General features: G+C 42.8%; 3 protein-coding genes across 4 annotated transcripts in view; 1 reads left to right on the forward strand and 2 right to left on the reverse strand.

The window, feature by feature from the left end:
* The window catches only part of lrrc75a (leucine rich repeat containing 75A), a 39,472-nt gene extending 33,436 nt beyond the window's left edge, over positions 1-6,036 (reverse strand). Inside the window, exon 1 of the mRNA XM_063205145.1 lies at positions 4,236-6,036. Within this exon, the coding sequence (XP_063061215.1) occupies positions 4,236-4,481 (246 nt within the window). The 5' untranslated portion in view covers positions 4,482-6,036. The remainder of the gene's footprint in view (positions 1-4,235) is intronic.
* An 89-nt stretch (positions 6,037-6,125) lies between these two features.
* On the reverse strand, positions 6,126-19,684 carry poldip2 (polymerase (DNA-directed), delta interacting protein 2). 2 transcript variants are annotated; one of them, XM_063205147.1, is made up of 11 exons: positions 19,503-19,684; positions 18,130-18,205; positions 13,033-13,130; positions 12,847-12,946; positions 12,352-12,427; positions 11,617-11,724; positions 10,462-10,598; positions 9,359-9,385; positions 8,976-9,101; positions 8,181-8,260; positions 6,126-7,522 (listed from the first exon to the last, which is right to left on the reverse strand). In XM_063205147.1, exons 1-11 carry the CDS (start codon positions 19,682-19,684, stop codon positions 7,408-7,410), a joined length of 1,125 nt encoding a protein of 374 aa, XP_063061217.1. In that variant the 3' UTR covers positions 6,126-7,407. The 2 variants fall into 2 exon arrangements, with proteins under 2 accessions (XP_063061217.1, XP_063061216.1); XM_063205146.1 differs by having other exon boundaries at positions 18,130-18,211.
* tmem199 (transmembrane protein 199) lies at positions 19,637-22,848 on the forward strand. Its single transcript, XM_063205148.1, has 7 exons — positions 19,637-19,731; positions 20,614-20,812; positions 21,140-21,213; positions 21,594-21,683; positions 21,778-21,820; positions 21,965-22,077; positions 22,309-22,848. The coding sequence occupies exons 1-7, from the start codon at positions 19,726-19,728 to the stop codon at positions 22,402-22,404; spliced, it is 621 nt and encodes a 206-aa protein (XP_063061218.1). The 5' UTR covers positions 19,637-19,725; the 3' UTR covers positions 22,405-22,848.
* Positions 22,849-23,572: the final 724 nt, after the last annotated feature.

Consider the following 23,572-nt stretch of genomic DNA (forward strand, 5'->3'; position numbering starts at 1 on the left):
CAGGACAGCCCTACTCATGATTCACAACCCAACTCCATAACAACGGCAGGCCAGGAGCCCTGGTCTGAATGACTAAAGCCATAGTCATTTATAGCTCAGCTTTGGGACTCAGCCAGCAATACTGACCCACTTAATGCAAACTCCCCCACCACAATACATCATTCCATAGCCTGGGAAATCTCATGCTGCTTTACACAATCATTTCGATCTGACAGCCAGCATGGATGCTCTCGTCTCAAAGCGGTAGATTGTGGTACCGACTAGAGGAAATAGGCTCATTCTACTTCAACACCGTCAATGGCACACTACGTCAGCGAAAACTTGCCGTCGCTGGGTGGGTGGTGTTAAAAACAACACATTTAAAGTCGCCCACACATTTGCACAGGACAATGTACTCGCACCAGTTTGATCTCCAGTACATAGCACATCATATGTGAGGTGTGGGGGGACAGGTGGGGAAGAGCAGTTGAAGTGGGGATGAGCTGCAAACTTTTTAGGGGTGTGGGACAAGTCGTCCACACAGACGTTAGTGAACTTTTGGCCAAGCTGTTCAAGGGTGCGTCACTGCGGAGGCGTCATGCAAACCCTTACAACGAGAATCAATGGGGATTAACAACTGCAGGTGTTGCAAGGTTCAACTGCAATTTCTTTCATCCTGTGTGAGTTTGACACCACGCCTTCATCACAGAAATGACTGAAGTTTGTAGTCAGACAAGATTTCTAACCATCATGCAACTTTTCCAGTCCAGAATGCATTGCTGCCTGTCTGCGCATGTACTGTAGAAACACAAAGTCGAATAGGCCTAATCTGAGAGTATGACACAATAGCGAATTACTCGACAAAATGGACTGCTTGGTCTTAAAAGGGTGGGTATAAATGCTCTGCAACCATCATGGACCGAAATATCGAATGTGTCTTCCAAAAAAAAAAAACCCTCTACTGTCTGCTTGAAGCAACAAGTGAGCTGCCTCGCAAACATGTGGACTGCACACGCAATTCATCAGCTAGATGAATGCCAATCAGGGCAGATTACTGATGACATGGAGGACATCCCATGCCAGCGCAGCCAGGGTAAAGGAACTGCAATGCTGCGCAGCAGAAAATCTGTTCCCGTGATGAGTCGACACCATGTCACATAAATACAGAGCAGAAGTCACTCCCCTATGCTGCATTGTGGACACAATGGGCTCAATCGTCATGAAAAAAAAATCTAACCAGAATGCATCAATCGGGCAAAGTGAGCATGCGTACTGCCTAGCAAAAGCAGCACTGCTTCATCTTGAACGTGCCCAACTTCTAATAACCACAATGCTTCACATGGTCGCAGTGCGCATGTGCGTCATCAAAGATGGTCAGTTGCAACCGGGCAGCAGATTCGCCAACCATAAAGTGATCCGCTTGCTCGTAGAAAAGAAGGGATATGTGCTCTGAAACCAATGTGGACAGAAATACTGTATCTAACGTGACATCTAAAGAGTAAAAAAAAGGTACTTCCTGCTTGAAGCAGAGGGTAAATTGCCTCGCCAACATGTGCATTGTACACACAATCCATATCAGCTAGAGGAGTGCCAATCAGTTCAGGTTTCTGGTTATAAAAATGCATGCAATGTGCTGTCACGAACGCAGCCAATTTCTAGCTAGAGTGCATTGTAGGCCCTAATTTCACAGTGCGCATACGCGCTGTGCAGACTTCTGCAAAATACGCCATCAAGAACGGGCCCATGGTCTGGTGTGAACCAGGCAAATCATTCCCATCTGCTCCAACACAATCATGAAGCCGACACTGTGACACCACCTCAGTTGTTCAGAAGCCTATACATGTTTTTGTAAACACGGTGTTGTGAGGAGGGGCAAGACATTGGCAGCCAACCACGTGAGCTATTTTTTTTGACCGACAGCGGTTTCCAACAATCAGAGGTTGAGTTGTGCACAGCTAGTTTTGCGCAGTCAGGGGGAAACAACAATTTAGAACCCATGTATAGTAAGAAGCTGGCTTATGAGTAGACCTGGGGCCCATACTACAAAGGTGGTTCAGGATAAGTTAAGGTTAAGTTAAGAAGTAAATCATCTAATACAAGAGCTTTTCTTAAGAAAATGAGGACTCCATGCTCTTCTATTAGATGGTTTACCTCTTAACTTAACCTTAACCTATCCTGAAACAGCTTTGTAGTATGGGCCCCAGGTTAACCTGGTGAACCAGCTTCTTACACCCCTCAGGAGTCAGGTACTGCTGTGCTGTGCTCCCTCTCTCATCCACCTGTTTGTAGGTTCACCCCCTCTCGAGAGCCCAGCCGTCCGCCACTCGTGCTCCATCACTCACTCCACTCATGGCACTGCCATCGTGTAATAAATCGCACTGCTCTGCTGATTGCATCAAGAGCCAAGGCCCTCTGGCCGTCTGTGCCAGCATCACAGAGAAGCGAAAGGGAGGTGTGTGTGTGTGTGTGTGTAAACACACATGGGACGGGCGGGAGGTTAAGGTGCAGCAATAGCAAGTCTGTGTATAGTCTATTAAGCTCCCAGTAAGTCACAACCACATAGTAACTTAACGACACCATCATCCCTCAAAGCTTATCTGCGATCTATGACATTGGCAAGACATTGAAAAACAGCAGTGGGGCATTCTGTGGCTGTGACTATGAGAGCTATGCGTTCAGCCTTGGACCTCAAAATCCTATCACGTCTCATTAAGATGCAAATAGTAAAAGGTGAATACCTTTAAATGCCTTTTACTTCATTTCATTTTGTATGAGAGGGATTTATGCGTTGATGCTGCGTTAGTGTGCTTCCGTTAGGGACTAGGCCTATATGTAACGTAGGTATTTTAGTTAAGTTACACTTTACTTGACCCCGGCGTCATACATATGACATAACAGTGTCATAATAGTGTTGTGGACGAGTCATAAACATGATGTCAATGCCATTAGCATTTTATCGTCATAAAAAGTTCACATTGTTGGGCTGTCTTTACTGCATGTTAATGATAGTCATAAAATGTTTATGACATTGACATATGATAATAAATAATGATGAATGGACACATGCATGACGACACTGTGATACTGTTATGTCATACATATAATGCCAGCGTCAAGTAAAGTGGTACCGGTATTTCGTTAATTCTGGCATGCATACATTAATGTGGTTTTAAATACAAACGTTTATCAATACATGGTCCCAAAAAAAACAACCATTCCACTCCTTCCTATTCCTCTCCTTCCTATTCCCCTTCCACATCCCCCTCACTCCTCCTGGCCTGCACTGGTGAGGCAGACTGAGGCCTACAATGTCACTAGTCAGTGCCAATGTCACCGGTGGGTGCTGATCACATTACTGGGGACAGCCAGGGAGCAGGCTGGGCTCATTGGAGGGAGGATTGTACCCAGGGACGGTTCTAGGCAATTTGGTGCCCTAGGGGAGCACCAATCGTTCCTTTTTTTTGTATTTGACATTGGCATCTGTACATGACCTGGAAGATAAAATTGGCATCTGTAGACATGGTGTCATACATCTGATCGAGCACAGCTGATCTAGTACCATATATAATGAGTGTAAAGTTTAATGCTTTATTCAGCTTAATATTGTCATTCTGAGGGCCCTGGTGCCCCCAGGACATTTGGTGCCCTAGGCAACCGCCTAGTCTGCCTATGTCTAGCGCCAACCCTGTACCTCTGTGTCAGCATAAATTCAGTGGCCAAGGTGGAACTAAACTCGGTATGCCGTCACATCCATGGGTTACCACAACAACCACCATGCCTTTCCATACTGAATTACAGTGTGTTAAACCACTAGGGCAACTAAAAATCATTATGACCATAAAACAACAGTTGGGGAGGAAGATTGTGCACATCCAAGGTTAAGGTACAGGGCAAAGGATGATGGAAGTTTTAAAAATCCACATAAAAAAAGGATTTCAAGTGTGCGGACCAACAGTCATAAAATGTCATGACACTATTATGACACTGTAATGACATGTTTATGACACCGGCGTCAAGTTAAGTTTTACCAAAAGTGCTTCATGCTATTCCATCCCCTCATTTGTTTTTAATAGTTGGACTTGAAAAGCCATCAACCCACATTTCTTGTGACAGCCGATGTGATGTAAGCTTAATTAGTTCAGGGGGCAGATCAAGCAACACGAGAATAATGACGGATGCTGGTTTCCAAAAGACTGACACATGCACTGCCAGAGCACAGGGTAGGGGCCCTACTCGCTGCACCTGCACCACCTTACCTGTCTGAGTGTCTTCAGCATCTCCGTGGCCTCGTCGTGTTTCCCCTGCTTTGCCATCGTCATCATCTCCTGGATCATGCCGATGCGCCGCTGATATGGAGGTGGCGTCCCGCTCCGACCGAGCTTGTCCCCTGACCTCAGCATGAACGAGGCGAACAAATCGCTTCGTTCCTTGGTCGGTGTCCGTTTCCAGCCGTGGTGAGGGCTTGGGCCAGCCTCGGCTCCCTTTGTCTGCTTTGCTCCCATGTCTTAGGTTTTAGTTTTGGCTATAGGCTTCTCTGCGTCTTCTCTCGAGACTCATGTTAACTTACCCACCAAGGTAACGCCCAACTTATGAACTGACCTTAGCATTGTTTTGGTCTGAATGTCAGTGAGACCTATCCACAACAACGCGAGCCAATAGACACGGCATAGAATGCATTATTTCAGGCTGCACCTTCTCCAGTATTTGCCAAAGGCTATTCCTAACGCAAGTCCTCTCGGTCACCAAGGAAAATGCATTTTTTAGATTACAATAAAGAAGGAACGTGAGGACACATTGTAGACGTTCTATCAGCTATTGCTGAAAATATGAGCATACGCCCATCACAAGTTTTCCCCAAAGTTGATTGTTCAGAAGTTTAACACACCTCGCTCATCACACAAAATGCATAAAAAAAGGCCTAGCACTTGTGCAACACCGTTGTGGCCTTGGCATAGGCTAGTTGATGTGTGGAAATATTTAATGATAATAGTGGCAATTATGAAGGCTGCACAATGAAGATGCGATTAAATTTAAGTCACCATAAGGAAATATCTCCTGGTGAGATGCGTGCAGCCTGACCGCAGACTATTTCGCATCATTTTTGGAAACTCTGGCATCGTATTTTAGACACAAACTTTCTTGCATGCAATAGTGTTTCTCTACTGCAACTAATTGCAAATTAATTATTCAATTATTCGTGCTCATCCCCTTCTCTTGTGATTTCTCTCTCTCCGCGAAACCAAATCTTTACGCTTCTCTGCGGCAAATTAGAGGGGAAAGGGAAAACAAGGCACGCCAATGTTTACATCGCCCGTATCTGTTTACAGTTGGTCGGCCCTGCACAGAATTCACACTGCCAACCACCCAAACCTCGTTTGTTTATCAGTCCTGCTACACTCCAGACACTCCATGATTTCAGTCCTCGGCGTTTCGATTCGTCTTCAAACGTCGTATCCACAGTCGCCCACGTCAGACTCCTGGAAACAGGGAAGATCTTACTAGATATCCTTGAGAAACACGCGAGAACGGGAAAAGGCTCGAGGCAGCGCCGTCAGTGTCCCCCGATAACAGTGAATTTTATAGGAAGCGATCTGGATAAAACGATGCGTAAAAGAGCAGGAGTGCGCGCGCTAGTCCTACAGAGAAGGGAGGGGTTGGACCTACTGCAACATCTTCAGGTCCTCGGGGAAGATGTCCGTCCAGGCTGTTCGGTCTATCTGCACATTTGTTTACTTAAGCAAACCCTCTGGCCACACTGTAACAGACTCATTCCAATGAAATGGGTGTACGTCATCTATATGTGCAAAAACATTCAATAGCATCAAAAAAAATGTGGAAAACACCCCACTGTCAGATTACGCTCAGGAGTTAGACCATAACACACTTTTAACAAAAACTAGAAAGTTCTCATTCCCCTAAATGTGCAATGGATTTGCTGTCATATATTGGCTACTTTTATAACAAATTATAGGATCTGCTTGCGTCTGCCTCCTCGGTTGTCTTGCTTTGTCGCCAGTATGACATCTAGTGGTCAAATAAAAGCTCACTGAGGGAGTCATTTCAGGTACAGGTACCATTGGCTGATAAATTCCCAACGCCCATAAAAGAGCCACTGTTAAAATAAACTTCTGCAACTCTTTTTTTTTTTTCTTTTTTCAAAATTGAAGTTTATTTTATGCGTTAACAACCATATTTACAGTACATTGCAGGTAAATTGCAGGCGTCAATTTCTTCAAATTGAGTTTACTGATAAAAAACCCAACATTCCTCACAAAGTGGCATACCTCTTAAAAAACGCAACTACACAGAGGGCCATGGTAACACCCCCATCCAAATCACTGGTGGGGTTTCCCTCCCAAAACCAAGCCCTTGATTCTAACATGGTGGTGAAAGGCCAAAACATAGCCGGTCTCCAAAACGTTCCACTAAAATTAATCAAATTTACCAAAGTATCCTCCGGGACCAATTTGTCTTCTGAAAAATATAAATTAATGAAAAAAATAATAATAATAATACAGAGGAATGATCCAGATTATTTTGTATTATTGTATTGCCCACAGGGCCGGATCTGAACCGAGGTGCTTGACCAACAAAACTTAAGCTATACATCATCATGTATGCTGCCACCTCACCACCAGCAGTAACTCCCACCATGTTTCTTGTTCAGAGGGGGGGGGGGGGATGCATGGTGCAAACAAGCCATAGCTAAGAGTACTGGAGAGGTATGTCACCATTGAAACTTTACTTAAATCACAAGGAAAAACAAAACCGCTGTGATCGCTGACAGCATTGCAATTGCATCTCCACTGGAGCGACAGGAAAAGTTAAAAATATGCAAGCCAAACTGCTACCTCCTGTCCTTTCCTATGGCTTCTGGCCTCTTGCCTCAATGTTACCCCACCTTCGTGGCGAAAAGAATAAAGTTATTGCGCCGTCAACCAATGCAAAGAGTTCTTCTGGGGGGGTAGAGGGGTGCTTTCCCCATTCAACATCACGACTGCAAATGAGAGAATGACCTTTCAAGTGTGCTTTTGCCAGATTATTTAATAAAAAAAACCTTGATAATCTATGATGTCGAGCTTGCCTCACAAGGCTGGAGGCCACAGATGAGGAAAGGAGGAAGTAGCTTGGTTTGCACCCCAAAGATCTGCCTGCCTACAGCTGACAAGCAGGGCGAGAGTAAGTAGTCTGCAGTGGGTGCAAGCTCCACAAAATACTTATGTTTCATTAAGGTGGATCACAACGTTGCCATTGAGGACATTGAGACCACTGACTATACCCAGTGTGCAGACCATTTTCTCACACCAGGCATCTACTATCTGGCACCTGAATTACTGCTTCTGTGGATGTGTGCAAAGGATCTGCCTACAGCAGGAGGTCACGTGAGGAGGTGCTATGGGGTCGTTGATGATGTTTTTTGTTGTTGCATCAGAAGGAGTAGCCAGCAGGGGGCGCCTTGTCCTCCTTGTTGCTCTCCAGGGAGAAAGGTGGAATGCGAACGTCAAAGTGGGAGCCGTCAGTCCTCTCGATGCGGAACGTCCCCCTGTGCAACACCACATCACATTACATTACATTACATTACACATTGGTTACAGTTATTGGAGGATATCAGTTGCAGCCTCTAGAGCAATGTGGCGTTAGGTGCCTTGGTAAAGGTAAAGATAGGATTTGAACCTTCTCATTCAAAGACCAACTCCCTAACTAATGGCTGCCCCAAAACCACAGTGAAATCACAAGACAGTTTGTTTACATGATCAAACTGTAGTTCACTACATCACACATCTAGTAGCCCATTAGTTCCCAAACTTTTTAGTTGGGACCCCCTTTTAGAACTAGGAATATATATAATAATATATAGGAATATATATATACGGTAATATTTCCATGACACTCTCCCCCATATCAAACACTTTTCAGTCCATTATTCCTGTTTATCTCTTATCTGAAATTCACACAAAAAGTGTCAAAGGCGAGACAATACTAGCTCTGGCTTTAGCTGGACTAAACCCAAAGCTCAAAATAAAAAGGTCAACCCCTGCTTTGTACCCAAAGCAAGGAAACACCATTGCATGATGATACAAAACAAGCAAGTAATACATGAAGGAGATTATGCTTGTTTCAAGGGCATATTCACTAACTGATGGTTAGGTGTACAGTTTGGCCTTCAGTCAAGACTCGAATGCAGTTACAGTAACACTTACCACATGTGTCCGCTTGGCGCTTGCAAAGAAACATGGCTGCTATACTGGAACGCTGGCTGCTCTTTCGACAACACTGGTTCCTGCAATGGACACCACAACAAGACACCTTGTCAGAACAATATGAATATTCCTTCTACTGCCTCTTCGGACACTAGTCTACACTACTGGGAACTTTTAGGTCATTTTATTTTACTGGACTATCGGGACACTTTGTAGTTTGCACCTTGTTGGATGAGCATTTCTATGGTTTCCGTGTTCATGTCTATATGTTTGTTTGTATGCAATTTGATGATCCATCTGGCAATGTGCATTATGTGTATTTTGTATCATGTGTAAGCCATCTATGCATGTCTCACATTGATAGCTGCCATCTTTATTTGAGGATGACACTGCTTAAATGAAAATCTATGCGACAAGGCAATACGCAAAATGATTCTGTAGATGGCGGTAAAACTACATCTTTGCTCATGGTGTGAAAAACACAAGAACCCCATGACAGGATAGCGCTGACAAGCAATGTCAGTTTGATGTTGAAAAAACATCTGATGCATCAAACCAACTTAAAATGTATCTGATGCCAAACCAACTTCAGAAAAAAGACAAACGTACTCATGGTTCAATTTCTTTTCCACATACATCATATTTGCAGTTTGGGTGTTAAATTTATGTCCATTATAGAACTGACTTCACCGAAGTCAACAACGAGAGGAGGAAAGAGGAAAGGATGCAAGTAGAGAGAAATGACCAGCACTCCTCGTGTCCTACAGCTATGGCTTTATTGTCTTCACTACTCACTCTGCCCACGACTCCTCTCCCTCTGACCGTCTCCAGGGTTCCCGAGAGGCTGAAGATTCGCCAGTGTCGCTCCCTAAGCTGAACCACCTCATCACCCATGTTCTCCAGACGAATACAATAGCGCCACTGGACAGACAAGCACACACACACGCACGCACGCACAGAAACACACACAGTTTTACAGTAGCATATCTACAGTAGCATGGGTGCACTCTGTACTATCAGCAATGATAAAGCATTCACAAAAAACCTCAAAACGCTGCCATGTGCTCAACACGGTGTCCAGGACCATTTAAATGACCAGTAATGATTAACCACTGTAAAACTCTGAGAACAACCACACAAGAAAGAAACAAAAAAGTTATTGAGTGTTTATTACTTACCCAATACACATGGGAATTCTGAGCTTCCTGTGGAAAAAAAGAACATGAAAATGATTAACATTTTGTGCCCTTTTTGGACATTCCAAGACTGAGAATGGAGCCTTCATACACATCAGTATACAGTAAGTACAGAGAGCAAGAAGACGGTAAATATGTCTTTGTAGTGTCTAATTAGTTGCAATGAGTGCACTTGTGCAGAGTGGAGGAGTGTTGACAGATGCCAAAACACTTCTTCAGATTCATCCGACCATGACGCATCTTGTGCACAAATGTCCGCAGTTGTTATCCATAATATGCAACAAAAGTCAGGGCAGTTCATTTTTTTCTGTTTGCTGTGACATGACAAGCACACAATACATGTAACAATATAGCAGATGTAAATGTTAAAGGCACCATATAGAATTGTGGCAATTTTAAAGTGCCCATGTCCATGTGGTAAAAGAATAATTTGTGAGGAATTTCATTCTAGAAAGTCGAAGAATGCGCGCACATCAGTGGCACAGGTGCTGGACCAAACGTAAGATAACTGAAAAGAAAATAAAGGTCCGCAACACTGTTAAAGTTGCACTGTGATGAAGGACGGTTAGTACGAAACGTTGTGCCATTAAATATTTGGGAGCATTTAACAGTGTTGCGGACCTTTATTTTCTTTTCAGGAAATTCCTTCTACCCACCATCAGAAAACGTTTATTACCACAGACATAATTTAATGGTTTGGCCGGCATGTGCCGAATTCGTCAATCCCTGTATGGCAGGGAGAAGCGAACTTGTGAATTCCAGGACTTCCCAGGGCTGGATATCCAAATTGTTACATTACATTACAATTAGCTGACACTTGCATCCAAAGCGACATACACTTATTTAGGTTCAGGATATTGGTTACAGGCCCTGGAGCAATGTGGGGTTAGGAGCCTTGCTCAAGGGCACTTCAGCCATGGAAGAAGGCACTGGTTAGAGTGGGATTTGAACCAGCAGCCCTCTGATCTAAAGGCCAGCACTCTAACTACTGAGCCATGCCTGCCCCATATTAGAATACTAAAGACACGTCTCGCATTTTGGAAGCGATAACAAATCCCTGCGGTCTGAAGGCCTAGCGTTCTTACCCTCATGCCCATGTAGAATGGAATGACGGTGACGCGGATGCTCTCTGTGGTCTCCCGGTGGACATCGGAGAGCTCCAGCCAGGGGTGGTTCTTCTCCTGCCACGCCTGCAGGGTGTCACGTGCACTGAACGGGGGATCTGCAGAGTAATGATAATAATAATAATGATAAAAATAATAATAATACATTCGTTTTATCTAGCGCCTTTCAAAACACCCAAGGTCACTGAACTTTATATCAATGTAAGTGTGAGCAAGTATGCAGGTGTATGCTTGTGGACACTAGAAGACAAAAGCCTCCAAAAAGAGATGGATTTTTTCAGGTAGTAGGAGTAGTAGGAGTAGGTAGTAGGAATATTCCAAGACCATGGGAAGTGATGAACCTGGCTAAGTTGACCTAGAGGAAGTGGTAAATCTGCTAATAAGGCAGCCCGCAGGTGTCATCTAGTTAAGACAATAAGGACTCCAGGCTCTTGTATTAGATCAGTCGTTCTCAAACTTTTCCCATCATTCCCCCCTTAAGAGAGTCTGAATGCTTCCGAGCCCCCCACCCCAAGCAACAGCAGTACTCGCGCAGACTGATATTGCGATCGCTGCGCAGAATCAAAGGAAAGGTGACTGGTGAGATTAAACAAAGGGGGACTGCAGTTGAATGCAGATGTGTGTTCATTTATGACAATTAATAATATAATGTTGGTGAGGGCTTTAAACTTATTGACGTATTGGCAAGACAGGATATCATTTCCTTGGGGGGGAAAAAACCCAAAATCAGATGTCACACACCCCCCCCTGAGATGCCTCCGCGCCCCCCCAGAGGGGCTTACACCCCACTTTGAGAAACACTGTATTAGATGATTTACCACTACCTCAAGATTAATTTCACCTGTATTATTACTTAGCCAGGTTCTTGGCATACTCCCCTTGAGACATGGAAATGAGATGGTTGAAAGATCTGGCTCTCATGGTGCCATTTGTCCCCATGTTGTTCCTAAATTATGGAACTCCTCCATAACATGTCATAAACGTTCAGAGAACGTTCTCAAAATGCTAAAGTGAACCTACAGTAAGACACTTTTTCAATTTTCACATTTTTTTTCACAACATGATTCTTTAAAATAACCAAACCAGTAATGTTGGAAGAGGGTAGTTAGTCATTACTTTTGGAGGGGTTGTACATGAGGAACCGCTCAAACAGCTCGTGCTGAATGGGGACTTGCTCTGTGGAGTTGTATGGCAGGATGTCCTCATGGCTGACATAGTCCAGACCTGAAAACACATAAGACAAATCAATCACACACCGCCGGAATACGGACACATTCTGACTGGATAAAAAGCTCACAAGACTCAGGTGCAAACTAAAGAATGACGGTACTCTGGAATATTTTGGAATTTCCAGCATGTAACTGCAGTTATTGAATTGTAAGATGTGTTTATCTCCTTGTCTTTTGTGACTATTTTTTAACATGAATGTTACAACCAAAAAACCCTCAAACTGTTAAAATAACTGCACAAGATTAATTCTATTTTTCTCATGCAATTTGTTTTACTATACAAGTCTGTTCAAATATGTCCCAAAACTGTATAGTATTGTATTGCTCATAGCTGTTCATGTCAATCAGCTTCAATCCAATCCGCAGCTTGTGTGTCAAGTTGCATCGTATACCCACTTTCCACACAACCAATATCAAGTCACAGAAATGAAAGCGTCGGCAGCACAGCACACTCCACAGGATATTATGATGAAATGCCTTATTGATTGAAGCTGTGCAGTAGTACAAACACGGCCCTGGAACTGTGTGGATTGTCTGCCTGCCAGGAGTGCAAGACTCAGAAATAGATTGCAGTGCTTGGTTGCATCACTTCGTGCGGCTGGCTGCCCCTGCTTGGCCTCACCTGGAATGGCATAGAGCGCCCTGCTGTCATCGTGACTCGCCAGAAAGGTCACCGCTTCTGTTTGAGACCGCTGTGACTGTTTACACAAAAATAAATAAAAGTAAAAGTGAAGTTAAGTAAGTAGTGTTTTCTAGCACATTTTACTCCTCTACAGAATGTGCCATTGTAAACATTACCCATGCCATGTATACATTTTACCCATTAATCCACCATCACTAAGGGTGGACATCCTAGCTCTGAAAATGGGGTTCCCTCTGTCTGTGCCCCTAATCTACAGTTGGGGATTTCACTAATCATCTGGTATACCCATCTAAATCATCTTAGAGCTTGTTAGAACCCTCCGTTTCAGAATATTGCTGGGTATAGAATGTTTTTCAACAAGACCACCTCTGACATTACTTTCTGTTTTAATTTTTCCTTTTTGCTAAGACGAATCAGAGCTAAAACAGGAAATTGCACAAAACAGACAGGATCAGAGAAGGCACCATAACTTACTATATGTGGACAGTCCCGGGTGTCGATCAAGACCTGGTAATACGTGTGTGTTTTGCCTTTCACTTCTTTAGACCCGTGCGATCCAGGTGGATCCTGTTTGCTAGGGAAAAATGTTTCAAAATGTTTTTAAAAATTATACAGAAATATAAGGAACGTTATAACTTGGGGAAGTGACATCACAGTTACCTTTCAGAAGAGACGGGAGTGACATCACGGTCGTAGAGACGGGCATGCCAGGGAAATAACACTATGCCCCTGTAGCCAAATACACTGTGAAGAAAAAGCTGTCGACAAAATGGTACGTCAGACATCAAAACCAAAACAAAAATGACCTTTAGAGGAAAAAAAAAAGTCAAGCCTGATTGTCTGCTATTTAACACATTTAGCCCCTTTTACGAGTTGTCTGCAATGCAATCGAGTGGTCCTCCTGACCTATTCTTTAGTAATCCATATTAGCCAAATAAAAGACATTGCAACGAGCAAAAAAGTAACAGTAGGAAGCGTAGTCCTTTGATGTCTCAATTACTCATGCAATTTCATAGGCACCACTAAAAGGTGAATTGCTTACATACAAGTGTGCACTTATTTCCAGAGGCATCTCCTGTTCCCTGGAGTCTTCCCTTACTTCCAAAACCTGCTAAACTTACTCTGACCAATGTTTGCAATTGAGAGCATTGATTCAATATGCCTGTTATACAAGTGTCTGCATAAAAGAGGCTCCATCAAGGTGATTCAATTCATTTTTGGTCATTGTGATGCACAGTACTTCACAGCACCCAGAACACACAGCCGATGCATGTCAAACTACGACCTCCCGCCCCGTCCCGTGGCTTCGGTGCCATCCTACATCCATGGAAAAACAATCAAGTTCCTCACTTTTAAAAGGGCTTTTCCCCATTCAACACCCCAACTGCAAATAAGAGAAAACCCTGTAACTGTGCTTTTGCAAGATATTAAATAAAAACTCATCACAGAGCACAGAAGCCACATCAATGGACGGGAGGAAACGCTTCACATGCATCCAACAAAATGTACCCTCTGCATTTCACCCATACAGGGAGAAGCCATGACGATGACTGCTATCATTCTTTCAAGAGCAATACAGGGTGGCATAGGGTGCATTCCAATATGCGAACTCTCGTCCTCCACTTATACTTGTGGCCACACATTTTGTTGACGTCCTGCCTCCGTGGAGAAAACAACTGTTGTCAACCGCTATCAGCCTAGCCACAACAATTTTTGGGGGACTGTTCTTCATTCACCATCCCGATTGCAAATGAGGAAATGACATTACAATTGTGCTTTTGCAAGATATTGAATTAATTTTCTGTCTTCAGTGACGTCATCATGAGGTCACAAGCAGTCAAGTGAAATAGGAAGGAAGGAAGTCAGCATATTGGAATCCACACATAGTGATTACTGCACAATAGAGTTTAGTTCCAGGGTGTGCACAAGTCTTCAGTGTAGCCCAAAACACTCTCCCTTCACTCAATCAAAAAATAACAGGACAAATCTGTGAACAAATGAAATGCGGAAGAGGGATATATTAGTTCCTCTCTGGTTCCTCCTTTTCAAAGAGCATCCCTCTCTTCTCTACAGGATAGCTTAAGCAGCAGGCGACAACACATGCCCTCATCACCCACGCTTCACAGAGCTCATTTGGGGGAAACACTACAGGCAGAGATCTTATAGACAGAGACACGTCATTCTAGTTCATTTCTGGTATCCACTTTATGTTGGGTGAACGCCCCTTTAGGAGACCTTCGGAGTCCTGAGGTTGAGAATAAATGGTGTCCCCAGAAGGAGGAGGGGACAACGCCCCCTTAGGAGACCCAACTTGAGCACACTTTTCTGCATTGGGTGGGCGTGTTTTGAATCCTCTTTATTACTCCACCCTCTTTGGTACAGGGGTATGAAGACAAGGTCAAGGTAAACTTAATGAAAAACGTAAATACAGATTGATTAAAAACGGGAACTCATCGGTGTGTGGTTCTTCCTTGCCCTACAAGAACTTAATGCTTTGACCCTGCACCCGGCAAAAAAAGAATTGAATGCGTGAATTGAATTGCATGAGCTCTGACTGGGAAACTTAATGAAATACCCAGAATAAATTCCAGGTGACCAAATATCGTATATGATTGCAAGCACATTTTGGAATTGAATGACTGACAAATGACTGGAAATCTGATTGACATGACTGATATGACAGACAAATGATTAGAGATCATTGACCACTACGCTTCATTGTTTCTAGAGGACTTTCTTCCCAACCTCCAACCTGAAGCCTTGCGCTTGTGCTGTACACTTTCAGTTATTTTTCCATTTTTGCAGCCATCAAGTGGTGTCTTTGTGAGAAAATCCTTTTCTTCATTTAGCAAACACCATCATATTGTGCAAGATAACACACCTCTTGAATTTGTCTTTTTTGCAATGATGTTAAACAAGTTTGGCTTGAAAATGGTGCGGATAGAATCAACTACTGGCGTCAGGCAGAAAGCCACAGAAAACAGTGGCACGTACGCTCATGTCTACGCCACCGAATGCAACTTACATCTGCATCGAATTCGAAATTGTCTGACTTCAAGAGAAAAACACCCATTTGAGATGAGGGGTGGATTCCAATATGCGGACTCCTTTCCCAGGGATTAAAGCAAAAAAAAGTCATCTGACTGAACTTTTTTACCGGTTAGGTACCCGATCGAGTATCACTCCGTAACCCTACGAAAACCAATGTAGCCAGGCTTTGCCCTCATAACAAAACATACACTGGTTTTATGCAAGGAATGGTGCCAGAGCCAGCACTAGGCATAGGCAGACAGGGCAGTCGCCTAGAGCAGAATAGACCTATGTCTTGAGGGCGCCAGTAATACCAAAAAGTGCCACAAAATCAGAACTTCAACCAACATAAAACTTTACACTTCACATTAACAATGAATATTCATTATACACTCAGTAGGCCTATATACACTCTCAGTATGAATGTACCTGTAGGTACTAGATCAGATGTGCTCAATCAGATGTAGGCCTACAATGCTATGTTTACAGATGCCAATTTCTAAATACAAGAAAAAGGAAAGAGGGAAAGGGGACAGGCCTAGGCCACCAGATTGACTGGAACTGGCCGAGAATGGAGGGATAATGGATATATCAGACTGCAAACATTGAACTGCAATTTGGGGCATGTTTTGGTTATTTCCTCTTATTTCTACCCATTGTGTATAAATTGTTCACAACATTATGCAGAATGGATTCACAATGAGTGTTGCTTCAAAATGGTCTAGCTGATATCACAGAATTATTGACTTGGAATTGCAATGCGTTGATACAGTGATCCCATTATGGTTTTTTTTGTAGTAGTAGTATATTTTGTCTTTCCCATCAGAATGGGCAACACTGTTCTGGTGAAAGCACTGGTGCGCATTGCTTGCAGTATTTCTGACATTTAAAAAATAATGCACTGGTCATAGCAATCAGAGGGAGAAAACTAGTTGGTTATTTTGTATGATTTTCACTATTCATCCTGTTACAGATAACTTGACGTTGACGTTTACAAACAGGGTGCGGTAGTCTACCTCTTGTGTTCTACCGTTTTGAAAACCTATGGCTACCGGTACGTTTTTGCTTCTCGATGTGCGGTGACAGGCACACGCTTACCATTGATTTAAAAAACGTCCCCGATTCCTACACGCACCCGTGTTCTCTCCTACAAGCTGACACGACACAAGCAGACACGACACAGTCACAGACATACGTCTATCGAAAGTAACACACTTTCCCAAGCTTGTCGCGTAACTTTCCACTCGAATCAAGGCAAATCACCCACCTATCAGTCTTGAGTGCGCAAATAACTGAACTCAAACGAAGCGTATAGTCCGAGAAGATGGGCACAGACGTTGAGCCACTCAAAAACAAGCACACACACAACTGTTGCTGCACACTATTCCAGTTAGCAAAAATATCGACAACAACAAAGTTAATATGCTATGATTACAGGTTAGACTGTAAATTGTCAGAAAGACAACTAGAGCTAGTTCTACACGTAGCCAGTCAAACGCGCTAAACTTTGAGGATGAAACGCATGGTATTACGCACGGTATATCCTAGCTAGCTGCCAATGATAGCCGTCCCATTGGGGCTATGAATAATGTTAGTAAAAGTCACAATGCTTAAAAGGAAAACCCTTCATGAAAAGGATATCATGCGCAGTCGAAGTAAACTATTCTTTTTTTCTAACTATCCACCACGGCAGGTGCAATGATAATGGAAACGTGTCCTACCTTCTTCCAGCTATGCATTCCATGCATAGGCTATGCATTATTATTAGCCCATATTGGAATATCAGTCCAACTCGTTTAATGATGGTCATTGCACTTTAAAGACATAGTATTACACTTATTTTCTTTTATGCCATCAGCAACAATGTTGGCTATTTGTTTTTTTAATCTCTCGCGCTGCGCCGCAACTGATTTGTTGACCGCTCGTGAACTTTTTTTTTTTTGGAACACGGAAGACGATGGCTCAAAACTACTGAGTGAATCTGTTGTAAGACACCACTGGTGGTGGCGTGTATAACTAAATCCGTACACCAAACACACCTTTCCTCCCCTTCTCATGACCAGGAGTGCTCTCGATTTGAGTTCAGTTGGAAAGTAAAAATTGTAAATTAATTGACATGAATTATAAGGACGGAAATCCGTCCAAACGAAAATCCAGTTGACGGAAATCCGTCATAGCGACGGAAAACTTTAATCCCTGCTTTCCTCCCTTGCCTCCTCATGGTCTCGTGATAACATCACAGACAACAGAATTATATTTCAATATCTCCTAAAAGTTCAATTCTAATGCTATTTTCTCATTTTCAAACGGGATGGTGAATGAAGAATAGTCCCCCAACAAGCTGTTGTGGCTAGGATGACAGCAGTGAAACGTAATTGTTTTCTCTACGGAGGTGGGGGCGTTAGCGAAACGCGCGGCAACAAGCACAAACCAAGGATGGGAGTCCGCATATTGAAATCCACCTGTGCTGTGCCCAAGGTCTGGGCCAGGCTGTCTGGGATGGACACTCACCTGAAGTGAATGATAAATGTCTGCAACACTGATAATGCACACAGATTCTTTAATGGCACTTGAAGCAGGACTGAGGTCCGAAACGTCGTGCCATTAAAGAATCTGGGAGCATGAACAGTATTGCAGACGTTCATCATTCCCTTCAGCTAGTTTATTTGTCCAGCACCTGCGCTACTGTGATGTGCGCGCATGCTGCGTTCTTGAATGGACACTCACCTGGCCTGTCTCGTATTTGCCGTGGTGTTTGGGTGCCTCAAACACTCCCACCGCTTCCAAAACCTTCCCTTCCGGCCTGTTCCTGCCAAACATGTTGCACTGAATTAGACTCAAACAGACAAACGCAGATGCACATGTGTACACACAACAGACCACCTTCATGCAAAATCCATGACACAAGAAACAAACTTATACGCTTACGTGGCATGTATAAAAAATAACAAACACTGGCTTTTCAAGGCTTTTGGATTAATATAAATATTCTCGCAATATTAATATTAAAAACAATGAAGCACACAACAGTCCTCTCACTCCTAAAATGTAAACAAAATATGACAGAGGTGGAGTGAGGGCACTGCTCTCATGCAGGTCGTCAGACAAACTAATTATTTAAGAAAACAAGTGATGCCTCAGGTTTAGAGGTTGTAACAAAACAAAAACATGATGTAAAATACTGTTATATAAACCTCTTGGTTGACATTGGCCCGCACACCGAATACAGGGTGAGCGAGCCAGCTGCTGAAACCCGGCCCTTGCCCTCCCCTCCCAGGGAAGCACACCACTGACATGTGAGGCCAAAGACATAGCGCCCATGTACTCTCACCCTGCCTGGGCTGTGGAGCTGGCTAGGGAAGCCGTGTTATGTCATCAGTGGCAGCTTGCACCTCTACGAAATGCGCACCAAGGGTATGCCAGTGTCGTACTCTAGGTTTAGTTCTACAACACTACAACAACTCTAGCAGCTGTGGCCCAGCTAGACAGTGCGTACATACATACATGTCCTTGCCTGTACCAGCTACTGTAAGGATGGCAGATATGCCTACGTCTGAAGAATAGACTTTGATTTGTATTTACATGTAAAGCCAAATGAATGTGTTTATCTAAGCAGCATTGTGCAACTTGCATGGTGTGTTGCAAGCAACTTTACATGGGCACATAACCAAGTTGAAAGGCAAAGCACCATAACGTTAACTTGCACAGTTAATCTAATCTGTATGTCCAGGGAATTGATCAATGTCAGCAGCTCATTATTCCTCCCCATCACACCTTCGTACCCTTGAGACCATGCGTATTGGATTCGAATCACATTACAACTACAAGAACTAGCGTGATGCTACCATTCCAAGTTCCAACATGACCACAGAGGCTAGCTAGCTTGGCTTGCGTTCCTGATAAGCTTATCCAGTTGTATGTCAATGACACTGACTTGCCACCAAATAAATATCCCACCGTGGCACATATTGACAACACAATGCATTAGTTGTTCTTATTGGATATGGTACTTTGTTGAAAAGTGCGCTGGCAGACAAACACCAATGCTACTACGTACTTTACATGGTAGAATAGTGAATATGGACAGTTAGCCAACTTACCGTGACGACATAAACCTCGTCTGCTGGAAGTTTAACAAGCCACAGGACGAACATGGCAAGCGTAGTCTATTTAGTTCTAGTCCACTGTTATATTCAATCACACTTAATATTCTGTGCACACGTTTCTTGTTATATTTGCTAACTGTTGACCAGAGACCACGCCGAATTGCACACGCAGCCATCTTCCCCCTGGTTGCTCAATGCCTGCACACGCAGCAGGATCATGAACGTGAGTTAAATGTGATGTGGGCCTTCCTTGTTCTTAAAATGCTACAAAGCTGCTGAATCTGAAGGGGCTATGATTTCACAAATACTTTGATAATGTTTTCAATAATATTTGAACACATAAAACATCAATTTCGGAGGGAATTATCAATTTAAGACACATAGTTGAGAGAAAAACATGCGATTACATTTTTATTTATAAGTGTTCTAAGTATGATATAAAAACTGTATAATTTTAAGCTGTGTTTAAATAATGTAAGCCTGGCTGCTTTCAACAAAGACTTTTATATTCAACAAAAGCGGAAGTAATTCTACGTCAGAAATCACAAGGTAAACAGATGGATTGCCTGCTTGTCGGTGGAGCAAGCAAGCAAGTGCTAACTGCGTAGTACTCTCTGCATTGCTGAGATACTTATTGGACTGAAATGATGGCAAATGGAAATCAATGACAACAATATAGACATCAAGAATAGACGATCGTATCTGTTTAATGTTGATGTATTGCGAAGTAGCCGCCTCACTCAAACTGTAAGCCGAGCTAAGCTGGCTAGCTGATTCATCTCCTGTCAGAGTGAGTAATATGCGCGTGAATTGTCTTCATAAAGCATAATGCCGTGCTCAGTTCTGATCTGATCCTGTCTCTGATATTTCTTCTCATCCCATCATCGTTATGCATTTGCTTAGTGAGCTCATTTACTACTTATAACCTACTACCTGTCACAACTGCAGCCATAAGGCATATCCTACCTAGAGCTCTATGTCATATAGGCCTATGCATTGTATTGTGATGATGCTAAGCCAAAAGAAATGAGTTAGTTAATAGTTCGTCTGTCTGTAAGCTACATTACTTAATATCTTACCTTGCTTGTGTTTTTTTTCCTTGCAGACTGTAACACGACGAAGGATGGCGTCATCGTTTGTTGTTGGTGAAAACTTCAAAAAGAGAGTAAAGGAGTTATTGGATAATGACTCTTCAGTTCCCACTGACTTACAAGATGACTTTGACCCCATCTTTCAGGAAGACACAGAGTCTGTAATCAGTTTTAAAACAGTGAGAAAACTACACACTTTCCTTCAAGATAAGGGTAAGTTATGGGGATACTCTATCCATGATCTTTTCGAGTAGTGGGGTAGTGGGGCAGCCGTGGCCTAATGGTTAATGGGGTGGGCTTTAGATCAGAGGGTTGCCGGTTCGAATTCCACCCTTCCACTCCCTACCACTCTCGTGGCTGAGGTAGCCTTGAGCAACCCACCTAACCTCCAGGGACTGTAACCAATACCCTGTAAATATCTTAGTCACATTGGATAAAAGCGTCATCTTAAGTGTAGTGTAATGTAATGTAATGTAGTAGGCCCAGAGTTTTATTGGCATGGGCCCTTACCAATGTCATCTGTTGTGTTGTCATCTCCAGGGCATCCAGTCTATCTTCATGACCTGCTGGAGGGTAGCATTTTACACTTACCCGAGTACGTCAAGCCACCACGGGTAAGTGAGAATTTTAATGTATCAGTATGTTATCATGTAACAGTATGTTATTTTTACAGCACGGTTTGTGTGTGTGTGTGTGTGTGTGTGTGTGTGTGTGTGTGTGTGTGTGTGTGTGTGTGTGTGTGTGTGTGTGTGTGTGTGTGTGTGTGATTATTGACAATTTCTTATTATGTTTGGTTTAACTGCTCATTGGAGACTTGTCAAACGCAATTGGAAACTTCTGCGCTAACCCTGTTACATAGATTTTTGACAATTAAGTTCACTTGACTTGACTTGACTTAATCTTATACCAACTGAGTAGGCTATGATACCTTCCAAATGCAGTTGGGTTGGATGTACTAAACGTGTCTGCTCATAAATGTGTTTATTTCTTACAGAATCCAGTGTTGGTTGCTCGTCTGGAGAAGATCAAAGCAAGGCTGGCAAATGAGGAGTACAACCGGATGACGCGAAATGTGAACACACAAGTAAAAGGCAGTCATTTTGTCAAGACCATCCTCTCAGTTCTATGTGTGAGTCATTTTGTAGTTGCTCAATATAATGTGCCTCTTTGTCACTTAGGAGATCAGTCGTCATGGAACATTAACTGACTTTGGGAGAGAAGGTTGGTCTGAAGGGTTTTTAAAATATATATATTTATATGAACTGGTGAGTTTTGTTCATCATAATGTAAATCATGATAAATGTACATAATGCATGTAAATAATACATTTGTATTTGTGTCTTTTTTTTCTCTTTCCACCATTAGTGCGGTCAGCCAAAGCAGCAGTCCTGACGGTTTTCAACTTCCTGGTTACGGTGGGTGCTGCCTTTGCCTGTGCTTACCTGGGGAGCCAGTACATCTTCACAGACACCGCAGCTGTAAGATTTCCTCTATTGACTCTTTTTGTGAAGCATCAAAGATTAAAACAAAAAAAAGATAAAGCGTTGTGATTCATAAAATACTATATGTACTGTTGAATTTTTTAACCCTATTCCTTGATCAAATTGTATTCTCTGTAACTAAATGTAACATGAAATAATGAAAAGTATATACATAGACATGACTGCATCATTGAATAATGAGTATTCTTGTGAAAACACTTTCCGCAGCGCGTGCTTAGTGCAGTGATCGTCGCATCTGTTGTGGGTCTTGCGGAGCTTTATGTTCTTGTCCGGACGATGGAAGGAGAGCTGGGAGAGCCGTGATGTCAACTGTCCTCTCAGCGCTGGTAACCATGCCGATCGAAGCATTCCAATTGGATTTTTGTGTCTGTCTTTGGAGGCTTGAAGACTTCAGATTTTTTTAAACTGCATATTGTGGTTGTTGCAGACAAAAAAGGATGAACTGAAAAATTACATCTACTGTAGCAACGAGAGGATGACTCGGACCAGATGATAAATCGATCATTGCTTATTTATTTTGTGTCTAATATTGTATTTTCGTTTTCTGTACATATTGCCTTTGTCGTGCATTTGACCTTAGCTGTCAATTACACCATTTTCCTTCATTTGATTTGGTTTACTGGCTGGATCTTCCTTCCTTTTGTGCTCCTTTTTGAGATACTGCAATATGATTTAGTTTGACACAATTATTACATCACACAAATGTTTGCTCAGGTCCAGTAAAAATAAACGCAAATATTTCTAAAAGGGTGAATGCGATTTCTTTATGAAAACCAAGCAATCAAAGGAAACGAATATTTAAAACTTGACTTGACTGAACATGGCAATTAATTACCATAGTGATGTTGCCTGATACAAAGTTTAATATCAGGGAGGGCCAGAGGTGTGGCAGCTTGGTTCAGTGGTGTAGTAGTCTACTTTTTTTGTGGCATGTATGCTGTATATTTGGACAGTTATTGGTGCATAGGTTCTCAAACTAGGCACCTTGGGGGGTTCGGACGGAAGGGAGTGTTTCAGAGGCAGAGGGAGGCATTGTTAACATCTGAAAGAATTTTGATTGTGACCTTATCGTCATGTTGTTACATTTCAAGGCTTCCATGACGAGTCACCATTGATTAAACTTGGCTGTGCTGTTCTAAATATTGAACAATCAATTTTAGGTGGGTATACTGAAATCCCTGACCCTTTCTGGTGGGTATGTGCACCACTGGCCTTGCTTCAACATCTTCCAAAGACTTGAAGGCTTTTGGAAGTAAATAAGTCATTTTTATTTCAGATTTATTTACTCTTTCAGTGGTTTCTTCTTGGATCCTATCGCATGTGTAGGTAATTGATGTGACCTGCTGAGAGCTACTAATCTCATTTGATGGGTTTTATGCACAGATGGGTTTAGGAAACACGCCGCAACAACATTCATTGGGAAAACATGTGTAGCGATCAAATTATATTTTTCCGACTACAGGTGTCCCTG

Source organism: Engraulis encrasicolus, chromosome 8, assembly GCF_034702125.1.
Source record: "Engraulis encrasicolus isolate BLACKSEA-1 chromosome 8, IST_EnEncr_1.0, whole genome shotgun sequence".
Taxonomy (NCBI): Eukaryota; Metazoa; Chordata; class Actinopteri; order Clupeiformes; family Engraulidae; genus Engraulis; species Engraulis encrasicolus.

Coding starts and splice junctions, on each gene's coding strand:
- poldip2 (XM_063205146.1), bottom strand. CDS start 19,684: ATGGCTGCGTGTGCAATTCGGCGTGGTCTCTGGTCAACAGTTAGCAAA. Junction 10,599..11,616: donor CATGTACAACCCCTCCAAAA/GTAATGACTAAC, acceptor ATTACTCTGCAG/ATCCCCCGTTCAGTGCACGT. Junction 9,102..9,358: donor AGAATTCCCATGTGTATTGG/GTAAGTAATAAA, acceptor TTGTCTGTCCAG/TGGCGCTATTGTATTCGTCT.
- tmem199 (XM_063205148.1), top strand. Junction 20,813..21,139: donor CACTTTCCTTCAAGATAAGG/GTAAGTTATGGG, acceptor TGTCATCTCCAG/GGCATCCAGTCTATCTTCAT. Junction 22,078..22,308: donor TCTTCACAGACACCGCAGCT/GTAAGATTTCCT, acceptor CACTTTCCGCAG/CGCGTGCTTAGTGCAGTGAT.